Here is a 13,437-nt window from a genome sequence, read left to right on the forward strand (position 1 = left end):
GCCAGTGTGGAGTGGAACAGTGGTGAGCCTAGGGAGAGAGAGAAAGGAAAAAAACAGTCAGACGCTATGAGTCGATACTGGGAACAAAGGGAGCACACCTGGGAGTAAGGCATCCAGGGGCAAATAGGAAGATAAACCAAGCTGATGTGAGGCCTGAAACAGGATAGTATGCTGTCCAAACCAGACTGTGACTATATAAGGGCTAAGGCCCTTACCGTGGTGAGCAGACTTTGTCTGAGCTGCGGCCAAGGAGCAACATCTCTGGTTGGCACAAGGCAGGGTGTAGGGGAGGCGGAGCCCCGAAACAGGAGTCCAGGCTACAGTGCCAAAGGATGGAAGCAGGGGAGGCAGGATTTAAAAACATCCTCCCAATGATAACCAGTACCAACAAGACATGGCAGGAAAGAATCCTTGGGGACCTTTTGAGGTATCTGACTGGAAGACAGGCTGTTGACCCAAAAGGAGACAGCTGCACCCAAATGGCCAGAAAGGCTGAAGTGTGCTAGTGAACATCATAGGAGGTTACAAAATAATACAAGGGCTACTTCAGAATATGTAGAGAAACTGCTAAAGTCATTTTTGCCCTTGGTTAAGCATATGCAAGTGTATTAATTCAATAAATCTTAGTTTTCAAAATCCTGAGTTTCAATTTGATAGTAGAATTAAATTGTTTTCAAATGCATTTTGTATGCATTTACAGTTGTGTGTGGTTTAGTGGTGGAGAGATAAGGACATGTATGTCATACTTTTCTGCCCAACATTTGCTGAAAAGCAATGTAAAATATAGGCTTAAGTACTGGATAAATAAATAGAAACTTTTATGAGATTTATGTAGTTTTGTATTTTTTAACAATTCAGGTTTAAAACAGTTTCTTGGCTACCCTCTGCTTGTTTGTTCAAAGAAGCGAATACATGAATATCCTTCACCCTTATAGTCATTGCCTTTAGGGAAGTCCATTTAATTGATAACCTGTTGTCTCTCCTGGGAATGGGTAGGCTGTTAATTGGCAGTTGGCAGCTGTTGAAAAGCAGAAATTGTCACAGACAGTCCAGCACAGGGTCCAGCCTTAGGAGAAGGCCCTTCACATCCTGCTAATCAGAATTGGCAGTATGGGGCTCATTATCCTCTGGTGGGAATCTTCCTGCCTCCTGCTGCAAGAGAACAACCTCAGCTCTTTGCATTTCCCCTTCCACCAACACTCCTATAGAAACCCTGTGGTCTTTCATAGGAGTGTTGGGGAATGTGGGGCATACTCCTGCAGCAGAAACCCATGTTGGGAGGGTTCCTTCCATAGGAGAGTGCCCTCCATCTGCCAGTGAGGTGATTATCAGGGGTAGGGTACAGGTTTTTCAGGGCAGGGTCCCTATAGAACTCTCTGATAGCTCACCCCGGGTGGCTGAGAGGAAGCCAGTCCTTTCATTCCCTTCCTGTCCCTGGGAGCAGAGCAGAGGACTCTGGGATATTGGGTGTTCTCCATACCTGAGAGAAGTGTATAGTCATTCAACTTGGATTTGGAGAAAGATCTTACTGGTAAGTGTCCAGTCTAACTCTTGGGAAGAACCAGTTTTCTTCTGCAACAAATCCCTTGAACAGCTGTACGTTCTTTTTGTATCAAGAGAGAGACTTTTCTCCCAGCACATAGGTAACAACTGGCATTCAAAATTATAAAAAATGTAGGTAGTGTAAGAGATGTGCAAAACCAACATTTTCACTTTAATTGGAATACAAAACTGATTAATCATATGTAACTTTGCTTGTGAACTGAAATTTATAATGTATTCATTTTGTCTTTTGATATATTTGCATAGCTCTTTTGACAGTAGATTTGTTTATCAACAAAGAGGACTTGGACCAATTGAACAGAACACAATTCTTGTAATAGACCCAAGTAATGCGGCAGTGCTTCATTCTACAGGGAAAAATTTGTAAGTTTTATTTACTTCTATTGATATTTTTTGCATTTTCTTCCTGAGGAGTCTGAGCCCTTCTAATCTGCATTTTCAAAGTCTTGTGTCACATCCAGTCAATTTCTCAGTCAAGTCATCTAAAAAAAAATCAATAATTATTGCCAACAACCGGTAACTAACTAACGATGCCTCTAAACTGTTACTCTCTAACAATCAACATCCTTTCATCTGTTGTCTGCAACCTCCTGTGGGCAGTGAGTAGAGCTGTGCGAAGCTTTGGTCACTGATTTGATTTGGCAGAGATTTGGCCTGATTCAGTGGCTGAATCTCTGAATCCAAATCAAATGAGGAGACCCTTTAATCTCCAAATCGATTCAGAGAGATTCGGAAAGGTTTGACGATTCAGACATAGACACAGCTTTAAATGTTTTTTCTACGTACCTCAAGGTACCAGGCAGCTTGTGAATGCTGAGAAGGTAGAGCGGATGGAGCATCCCACAGGAGCATTGGAGCATTGGTCTTCAGTCCTCTTGGCAGCAGACCTGGAAGTGGACCAAAAGTATTTCCAGTCCACTCCTGGGTCTGCCGCGGAGCATGCTGAGCCCTTCCCCTCCCCCCCATGCCTCTCTGGCTTGGAGACTGGTGCTTCCTGGGTCTCAGGGGGCACTTGGGGTCCCCCTGCAGCCAGTCACCAAACCAGGGGAGTGAAGGGCCAGCATGCTTGGCAGTGCCACTTCTGGGTTCACCACCCTGCACTCCTGTGGGATGCTCCATCTGTTCCAGCATCACAGCATTCACAAGCCACACCTGGTACCTCAAGGTATATAGAAAAAACATTTAAAGCTGTGTCTATGGCCAAATCGCTGATTCTCCAAATCGGCGCTGAATCTTCAGATTTGGATTCAGCTGAATCGAAGCGGGGACAGTGATCTGAATCAACGAATCAAATCACTGTCCCCCGATTCGGGTCGAAACTGAATCGAATACAGCCTGTTTTGCATACCCCTGGTAGTGAGTTCCACAAGTTAACCATGCACTCTATAAAAAGTATTTTCTCTTGTTAGTTTTAAACCTGTTTCCTGCCTATTTCAGTGGTTACCCCGTGGTTTTAGTATTCTGGGGCCTCTGTTGTATCCTCCCTGGTCCTTGTTTCCAGACTGAAGAGTCCTAGCCTTTTTAATCTCTTTAGATATGGCACAAAAGATTTATGTTGCATGCTTCATATCCCTGATCATCTTGGTTGCCTGTCTCTGTAGTTTTTCTATTTCTTCTGCATCCTTTTTTAAATGCGGACTAAAACTGTACACAGTATTCAAGATGTGGGCAGACTATGGATTTAGATAGTTGCCTGGTAGTTTTCCATTTTGTTTTCAGTTCCATTCTTAATAATGCCTAACATTTTATTGGCTTTTTTGGTCACGGCTGTGCATTAAACTGATGCTTTTAAGGAACTTTCTGCAGTGACTCTAAGGTCTCTTTCCTGAATTGTAGCAGATAGTTCAGAACACACCAATATGTGTGCATAATTGAGGTTATTTTTTTCTATTTGCATTACCTTGCCCTTACTGCCGCTGAGGTTCATCTGCTTTTTTTTGCCCAGTCACTTAGCTTTGTGAAATCTTTCTGCAGCTCCTTTTTATCAGCTTGGGATTTGACTATTTGGAATGATTTAGTATCGTCTGCAAAGTTAGAGGTTTCACTGTGCGCTCCAGATTATCTATGAAAATTTTTAATAAAATCAGGTTCAGCGCACAGATCTTTGTGGGATGCCATTTTTGACCTTCCTCCCTCCTGAAAACTGACTGTTTAACCCATGGGTTGGATCCAGACTCTAGGCCTTTCCACAAGCCAAATGACCTGCCAGCAGCAGTGTTAATCCCCATGACTGCTGGAGCCACTGTTTCAGTATGACTCCAGAATTCAGGGAATTAACGCCACTGTCTTCCCTCCCCACCCTTTTCCTCTGTTGCTGATCTTAATTGCCAGGGGTGACAAAGACCCTATTTTGGTGGCAAGTGTAGGGAGGAAGGGAGGCAAACTGTTAACTCCATGGGTTCAGCAGTTGTGCTGAAACAGCAGCTTCAGGAACTGTGGAAATAATCACCACCATCACAGGGGCTCTGACAGCCATGATAGTGCACCCCATGGGCCATATCCAGCCCACAGACATGGGTGATCCAGTCTGTGAGAAACCCCATGGGCCAGATAAGCCAGCTCAGTGGAGCTCATCCAGCCTGCATGCCGTATGTTTGACACCACTATTATAGATATTGAGCAAAATCTTCAGTTATTCTCAGAAGAAAATTAGGCACCAATGCAGAAAACAGATATATGACATATCATAGCAGAACCATAGATCACCTCATATCTTTAATATAGTTCTTTTAAATTTGTTGCAGATTTTATTTACCACATGGCTTGAGTATAGACAAAGATGGTTACTACTGGGTCACAGATGTAGCTCTCCATCAGGTATGTGTATTGCTCTTCTAGAAATATTATAGTAACATTGTTATCTTAAAACTTTCTTGAATCTGTACATTTTCCTTAAGATTACCAAGTTTTTCTGTGGCAGTTAGGATAAACAGTAATGTCCACATGAGCATGGACTTTTGTTTCCCAGGGGACAAGAAGCAGCAGCACACCTTGTGCTGCTGCTACTTGTCTATGGGGAACGCCTGCGCCATGCATCCTCTGGTGGCATTAGGTTACCCTGGGTGGTGTAGGGGAGGCTGGAGCCAGCATTGGGCTGGCCCCAGCAGCCTTACCTATGGTTCTGGGAGCCTTCTGGGGCTGCAGCAATGGCAATCCTAACACATGGAGACTGGATGGCAGCTGGAGCATGGCTCTGGCTGGCCAGGCTCCAGTTTTGGGCAGTCCACGCTGTCCCCACATGTATCACCCTGCTTTTTTTTTTGCACAGGTTTTATTGATCCCGCGATCTCCTGGTGTTAACCCCCTACCTCCCCCAGGCTACTACCTTGCAGCACAGTGAATGTGCAATATGTAGCACCACAGGTGTGTCTGCAGCACCACATATGGCATGGCCACGCTTATCTGGACACAGCCTGAGAGATTGTCTGTATTGTGAAAGCAGCCAGCATAGCTATAATGGATTGAGTTATTCTGAAATAATTATTTATGTGGACACTTCAATTCCAGAATAGAAGTGACTTTATAGCTTTCCTGGTCAACTTCCCAGTATAATGAAACCCTAAGATTTCAGCTGGTTTTTTGGTGCAATAAGTGAGGATTTAGAGCTTATGCAGAAATTTTCCACAGTCAAAATCTATACAAACTTGGTAAGAGATTTCATAATAGGACTGATGCATTTGAATCCTAGTTTTTCATATGTTTTTCCATAAGGCAGGTTTATGTATTTTCTATATACAATTACAGTTATATGAATCTTTGTATTACATGCTGCATTTTATAAGTTGAAACTTTACTCTTTTCTATTACTCTAAAAGGTTTTCAAGTTGGGAGCACATGATAAGGCTCCCTTGTTGACTCTGGGAATGGCTTTGCAACCAGGCAATGACAAAAATCACTTCTGTCAGCCCACTGATGTGGCTGTGGATCCAATCACTGGCACCATTTATGTTTCTGATGGCTACTGCAACAGTCGGATCGTTCAGTTCTCTCCAAATGGAATGTTCATCATGCAGTGGGGTGAAGGTATTGACTAACCCTCCTGGGGCACCTATACACGTGCAGAGAGGCTGCTCCGACAGGTTATAATTATAATGTGTCAAAGCAGACTCAATTAATCAAGTGTGCTGGAGCATGGTAATTACCACACTCCAACAGACTCTCCAGGGTCATGTGTATCAGCCTCCCCAACATGAAAAATGACAGCCGGCGTGCTTTAACTAAAGCTTGTTGAATGAGCTTTAGTTAAATGCCCCCGCCACCATTTTTCAGTGCACGGATGCTGATATGTGTGACCCTCCAGGCACTTTAATTAGAGTGGCTCTTGAAGCCACTCTAATTAAAGTGCGGCCCCCCTCACCCTGCCCAGGGCACATCTATAAATGCCTCTGGGGAACAGACAGAAGTGCTGTAACTGAGAACATTTTGCAGGAAACATTCTGGACGCCCTGAAATGAATAAAAGGTTACTGTTGGTTCCAGTGGGGGAGAAATTTAGCTGGTAGCTGCACGCCTGCAGCCTGTTTTCCCCTAGCAATGGCCCATGCTCCATGCAAAGCTCCAAAATTTTCAAAATGGGAGGGGGGGAAAAGGGAACTCATTTTAGGGGTTCCCTAGTCAGCAGTGGACAGTGGGATGGATGAGTTGGAGCCCCTCCACCTCAGGGGCGCTCCAGTACACCTGTTCTACCCTCCACCAGGGGCTGAAACCCTCCCCAGATCAAACTCCCTCCACTCCCTTTCCCCCATCCTGTTTTCAAAACAGCAACAGGATGGCAAGCAGCGCAGACAGAAATTACGGAAGATGCTCTGTTTTGAACCATCGTCATCTGACCTCTTATGCAATGAGGGGTCTGATTTTCACTAGATTGGCCATTTTTGAAGCTGTCTGCAGCTGTGCACTTGTGTTTGGCTACAGCTATAAACTGTTTTCTGTGGCCAGCTTGAGTGAAAATTGTCGCTTCCATCTGCACCCATGATGCTTAGCTGAGATTACTGTCATCACAGATTAGGAAATAGAGCATATACAAGACTGATATGATTGTTACTGTTGTTTATTTCTATTGCAAGCATGTTAACAGATCCTGGTAGAGAATTGGGCCCTTATTGTTATCTTTTAAATTACATTATATGGCATTCTAGACACTGACATATAGATATTTTATATTTGTGTCCTCTTAAAAAGTAGAAGGAAAAAAGTATATGTGTGTTACAAAGAAACTAATAAACATAGTTTTTCAATAAAATATTGATTTTTGTAAATACAAGGTTTTTTCCTTAAATAAAGATTTAAGGTTTTAACTTTAGTCTCATTAATTCCAGGAAAAAATAATTAAATTTCTTATTACATGGACTTCTATTCTTTGTCAGACTTTTTTGAAGAATTCACTAGTCATATATATGTGACTGGTTTCTCCCTTGGTATAAGAATTGTCAGGATAACAAATGTAATTGTGGAAAATGACTATTTCTAGCCATATATTTATATCTGTGTTAAAATTTACTGGATATTTTTCTGTTTCAGAGACTTCTTCAGGTACACCCAAATCTGGCCAGTTCCTTATCCCTCATAGCTTAGCACTGATACCAGACTTCGCTCAGCTGTGTGTAGCAGACAGAGAAAATGGAAGAATTCAGTGTTTTAGGTTAGAAACTGGAGAATTCACAAAAGAAATCAAGCACAAATCATTTGGAAGAGAATTATTTGCAGTTTCATATGTTCCAGGTAATGACTTCTCATTTTTTCCCAATTTTATATATCTGCTTAATAGCTTGATATAAGGATGCACTTTATTCTTTTATTAAGAAGGAGTATATCACATGACAAGCTAAATATTTGTTCCATTTCAAGACATGGTTTAATTTGGTGGAATATCTTAGAACTATTGTGTTTTGTAAAAAAAACAAAAACAAAACTATCATACCATCCCATTCTTGAGAAAAGAAGAAGAAATTAGTGTTCTTCAATGTATTATTTGTCAACAAGGGCAACAACTAGAGCAACCTTTTTGCTGTGCTTAAGTAACTATAAACTATAAAACATTGGTAACTAATTTTTAAATTGTTCATTCCAGCAATTGCTCATTAGGAAAGCAACAGGAAAGAAAAAAAAGTTTCCAAATCAGGGAAATAAGTGATAAATTGCTTAATGAACACCTAGAAGATCAGAGGATATAATAGTAGCTGGCAGTTTTTCTGTTTTTAAAAAGTAGGTTCTGAAAAAGAGGAGGAGAGAGAGAGCCATTATCAGGGTGAAGTTCAGAACTAGAGTTGAGAAATATTCAAACTGGAGCTGTACTTGAATGTCACTCAAAGAAAATATTTCCCCTTTTGTATGAAGTCATATAGGTATCACACACGTTCTGCTGCTTAGAAGTTCTCACCGGAGTAACACACACAAGTAACACATTCTTATGTTTTTTAACAGCTTATTAAAGTTTTAAATCTGGATATATCTCAGTCTGGGGGAGAGAGTTGTATCTAGAAATAGAAGGAGGAATAAGACAGAAACAGAGAAGATGGTAGTTAGAGGCACATAACTGAGAAGGAAGTAAGACCTTCTTTTTTTAAAATCCGGAGCGACCAGGGAGAAGAATAAAAGCAAGAACACAGAATGGGGAAGCAGAAGAAAGAGAGAATGCGGGGAAGGAACCCCCCATTTACAAAACAGCAGTTCTTCCTGTTTGTAAAGTGTTGCCCAGGAAGAGGCAGTTCTCGTATTCAGAACTGCCAGAGTTCTAGACAAGGGCGGAGGCACCATTTGTTTTTCTTGAACACAGTAGAAAGCAAGGACATCAAATGCATAGCACTCTTTGAAGTGGCCGATCAGCCATTATAAATTTTGGCATCTGTGCAGGGGGTTGGCTAAATGACCTCACACAGGATACCAAATTGTGTCTTATCCCTAATGGTCCAGACAGACGCGCCCAGTTGCTGAGGCAGCAGTGTCGTGTGTTTTGTGTCTTGGTTTTTATGATAAAATTATGAAGTAGAAGGCATGAAAATGAGACTCGTTTTGTTTGCATTGAACTGCTTATAAATGACACCAATACCACTCACTTTTGATCTGGTTTTGAATTTTCTTTCAACTCATGTAGTCTTTTGATATCTCCTGCCCTGCTCATCCAATTCAGTGGTGGCCAGCCTTTTTGACAGGCCCGCCACAAATTAGCCCTATACCGTCCACATGTGCCACTCTGACCCCCTTCCTTTGCCTGATTTGCTGCTTTGCTTCCTGTTCCCAACTCTGTCCCTGCCTGATCTCTTGCCTGATCTCTTGCTGTATTTTGCACGTTTTACTCCATCTGCTGCTGTGCTGCCTGTCCCCTCCCTGATCTGTCGTGTGCCAGACAAAGGCTGCCCATGCCACTTATGACAACCCATAGTGCAGGTCAGCTACCCCTGCCCTAATTCATTCTGAGCCTGACCGTTTCAGATGCTCCACAAGAGCACTCTTCCATTAGATTACACAGCTCCCACACCTAACCACTTAAATAAATATTTTGGTGTGTCTGGAGCTCGTCTTCTTCCATGGCTGCTTCTGATTCTTTCTCTTTGAGGCGCTCATTTCTTGTCTGTCTTGTTAAAATTAAGCTCAGTTGTAAATAGAGGAACATAATTTACCATCTATAAGTTGTTAAAGAATATGAAATGTTTGTGTTTCAGGTGGTCTGCTATTTGCAGTTAATGGAAAGTCATACCCTGGAGACGTAGAACCTGTGCAAGGGTTTGTGATGAACTTTTCCACTGGAGAAATTATTGACACTTTTGTTCCAGTCAGAAAGGTAGAGTATTGCTCTGTAAGCAGCTGAATGTGCTGTTATTGAGCTCCTTCACATATCTAAAGTGAATGCTAACAATCATGAGGCTGAGGCTGATTTTTATCTTGTATTCTGTTGAAATCTTTCATCTTGTTCCTTAATAGTTCCCCTGTCACCACTCACCTAATGAAACTATATGTGACATTTCCAGGTGGGAGTTGTCTGAGGTCCAACAGACTCTGCACATTAGTCTTTTTATGTTGCCATGAAAATGAGGCCTTTGGGAAAATAGGAAATGTGTCATTCTTTAGTTTAAGACAGAGGTGGGCAACCTACAGCCTGGGTGCTGCAAGTGGCATGGGCAGCTTCTCTGTGTGACACACAGTAGACTGGGAAGGGGCCACGTAGCACAGTGGCAGATAGGAGAGGGAGCAGAAAGTAGAGCACTAGTTTGATCGGGGAGCACAGGGCAGGTAGCAGAAAGCTGCACAGCAGGTCAGGTAAGAGAAAGGAATCAGAGTGGTGCTCTGGGAAGTTGCAGAGCTAATTATGGCACACCTGCAAAAAAGGTTAGCACTCGCTGGTTTAAAAGAAGGACTAAAGTTCTGATTTTTATATCACCATGGTATACTAAAGTGTAAAAATAGTGCTTCTACTTAGGAGTATAATGTGGATATATGCCTTCTTAGCAAACACTAAACTGTGCTTACTCAATATTGTTCAAATTCCATAATACAAATTAAAATGAATTTCAACTATGAAGTTTTCTTGGCTTGTACTAAATCAAAGAAAGAACATCAGAAGTCCCCCATACTGTGTATCCCATATCCTGTTTGATGAAAGCCTATTTTAAGCTGCCCCAGACAAAGATGTTTTCTTTCTGGGCGTTTTTAAATTGCTGTGTCCACATTCAAAACTCTATAAATAAAAATAAATACATGGCTTGAAACCAACATTCAGAGTTTTATATAAGGATGTCACACAATAATTACTACAACGTTAGCTCTTTAAAGAGGTTTTTTTTCTTATTAATAATCACAGCTAGAGAAAGACTGTGTACAATTGTGGAGGTGTTTTTATTTTTTGAGTGGACGTACATAATCATGGTAGCGTTTTCAGCCAATATTCATAATCACATTGGCAAATTTTGCATGCTCCCATAGAGCAGTTGCTGAAAATTTGACTTGAGTCTGCACAATAAAGCATCTCCCTAGCTTTCATAAATATTCTGCAGTGAAATAAAAAGATGCGGTTCTTAGATGTAAGGATATATTTTCAGGAGCAGGTAGACTAGTTGATGATCCAACCCCAAATTTCTTCATAAAAAATACTATAAAGCATTCTTAGACATGAATGCATGTAAGCAAAGTATCTATCAGCATCCTGTTCCCTGAAGTAGGACAAACAATCTAAAAAGAATTGGAGTAGTAGAGGAAAATTTGATATTTATTAATGCTTTCAGAAAACAGTTGCAGTTATACTTGCAGTTATATTTAGAAGTATAGAAAGATGCTGAGCAGATTGGAAAGCAAGTTGTATGATGACCCTTTTTGTTGGTAGTAGGTATGTTTAGTTTGGAGAAAAGTTGATTACGGGGAAGCATGATAGCAATTTTCAAATATTTGAAAGGCTGGCATTGAAATGATGATTCTGCTCTGCCTTAGAACATGGCACAGTAGAATTTAAATTGCAACAAAAAGTAGATTTAGATCAAATCTAAAGAAAAAAACTTCTGAAATGTTACAAGAGTAAGACAGTGGAATAAGTTGCCTTGAGAAGCTGTGAAATCTTCACTGGAGGTTCAAGAAAAGGCTGGAATTACCTCTCTGTAGGATGCTTTAGGAACAGAAAATCTGGTATCTGTGAATTAGTAGATCCTCAAGGTCCATTCCAGTTCTATGATACTTTCTTTCCTTCTGCATCATTCTCTATTCCATTCAGGATGTTGAGAATAACTTCTGCAGCAGGTGATTGTCTCTCACTTTGTTTTTTCTCAGTGCATAGCAGATCATTGTTGTAATCCTGTGTTTGAAAATGTACTGCTCATGTCTGATAAAGTAAATAAGCTTGAAGAACTACCTGGGCCCAGTTCACTGTTTCATTTGGGCCTCCTGTCTGCATCATAAACAACAAAGCTTTAAGAAGGCAACTTATGCTTTGTTTCTAAGTAAGAAGCTGCTCCTAGATAGAGTTTATATTTTGTAATTCTGACTCCAGTTGGAAAGAGAAGGATCCCCAAGTTAGTCTGTAAGACAAATGGTGTGCCTTATCCAGTGGGAAGTTAATTTGAATTAATTTGAAAAATGCCTGGAAAAAGAGCCAAGTGCAAAAACAACATCTGTTTGTGGTGTCTTGCACCATTTTCAGTGGTGTCCATAGCTCCTTGGTACAAGACTTCCGAAACTCTCCTAACTCTTAACAGGTGTTAATGCTAGAGGGCAGTAACAGTGGGGGTGGAAATAGAGCACAAAACAGGTTGCCTACTGGGAACTTTTTCAAACAGTTATCTTCAAAGGGGGGAAAAATATGTAACTTTCCATTTTCCTTTAAGTAAACCAATTTTAAATCGTATCAGACACAGGTATTACTCCAGAGTTTACTCAGCACACAGCAGTTTATTGCTTCTTGTGGAAGTCCCTTGTTTAACTATGTTATAGACACAAAGAACAGAGTTCAAGCCAAGAAATTAATTTAAAGTGTAAAGACAAGTAGAAGAGGAGACTGATCCATGAAGTTTAAAGGCCAAATGACCACATTTATTATTATTTTTCCGCTATTTCTTCAAACTTCTTTCTTCCCCCAGGTTTTACTAAGCAGAAAGTATAATTTGTGTCATATTGCTTCTGCGGCACTAACCAAGCTGCTAAACTGATTTAAATTTATACCTTAGATACTTGGACTTTTACTTCTGCTTTATGCTTCTACCAGTGCTTTTCCTGCAGAAAATCTGCTATATCAAAATCCTACTTTAGTTACAGGGCTTTCCAACTTCTGAGTAACTAGTGGTTGCATGCTGCATGGGTTGTAGGCTTTTTCCCCACTCTCCCTGGTCACTGTAAGCACCCCTATTGTCCCGTACTGCAGGGCAGTTTATCATGCTGCAATGTACATGTCCCTGGGTCATGGGATCCCTTGGCCCTATGGCCTCACTGTTCAGAGTAGAAAGCAGAAGCTGGAGAAGGGAATGGGAGCCTAGAGAGCCCAGCAGCAGCAGGACAGCAATGAGGGGTACCTGGACCAGGAGTCAGTGAGCTGTGAGTTAACCCCTTGTTAGACACCAGTTGGACAGCCCAGCTCTAGTAAATTATTTAACTCCAGGAAACCTTATGTCAGGACAGTGTCAGCAAGGGCATAAAGACCCTTTTTCAATCTATTGCAAGTATTAATGTGTAATTAAGGTTGCTTGTCCCAACTGATTATCTATAAGCATCTAAAATATTATTTGCCAAATAATTAAAAGAATAATAGGGATGTATTATATGGTAGATAAAATCACTCTCATTATTCTTATTTTCAAATACACGATGAACACTTTTGTGGTTCCTTTTCCCCCCATCACCGGGGATTGAGGGCTCTTTTTTAGGGGTTTTTAGGTAAGCTGGTGTTTTCAGTGGTGCTAAGAAGTCATATTGATACGGTATGTGTATGGTACATCAAAAAACGTGTGCCAACAATTGGTTGATTGCTAATTCAGTAAGTCATGCAGTAGGAAATGGCAGGTTAAGGTTATCTATACATATTGTGGATTGCTTCATTGCACATTGCGTATGTGGTAGAGAGGCATTTGTTTACCCCTTTTCCACCCCTCCCTTCTGTGCATCCATTGTAAATTTCTGGAAACCAGTTGACTATTCGTTTAGCTATGCGGAGCTGTAATAGCCAGGTTTAGTTCCTTAAACTTTCACTTTAGAATACCGACGAAAATGGACTCTGCCCCAAAATATAAATAATGAATCCTCTGTACATTGTATCATACATAATTTAAGCATTCTCTAAGTGATGACAATAACTACGATCCCTGGACGAATGACTTCAAGAAGGTTCAGCTCCTACCCCTTCTCTTTGGTAACTCCTGGCAACTGGGTCAATTGCAGCTTGCATTATGTGAGGACTGAGTCT

General features: G+C 41.2%; 1 protein-coding gene across 7 annotated transcripts in view; it reads left to right on the plus strand.

The window, feature by feature from the left end:
• Positions 1 to 13,437, plus strand: part of PAM (peptidylglycine alpha-amidating monooxygenase) — a 269,026-nt gene that overhangs the window by 243,720 nt on the left and 11,869 nt on the right. For all 7 annotated transcript variants that reach the window (XM_090038336.1, XM_090038338.1, XM_090038341.1 and 4 more), the window contains 5 exons: positions 1,810 to 1,926; positions 4,308 to 4,380; positions 5,379 to 5,586; positions 7,083 to 7,283; positions 9,224 to 9,342. In XM_090038336.1, the coding sequence (XP_089894462.1) occupies positions 1,810 to 1,926; positions 4,308 to 4,380; positions 5,379 to 5,586; positions 7,083 to 7,283; positions 9,224 to 9,342 (718 nt within the window). The remainder of the gene's footprint in view (positions 1 to 1,809; positions 1,927 to 4,307; positions 4,381 to 5,378; positions 5,587 to 7,082; positions 7,284 to 9,223; positions 9,343 to 13,437) is intronic.

This window comes from Crocodylus siamensis, chromosome 3 (genome assembly GCF_052110815.1).
Source record: "Crocodylus siamensis isolate JL-2025a chromosome 3, ASM5211081v1, whole genome shotgun sequence".
NCBI lineage: Eukaryota > Metazoa > Chordata > Crocodylia > Crocodylidae > Crocodylus > Crocodylus siamensis.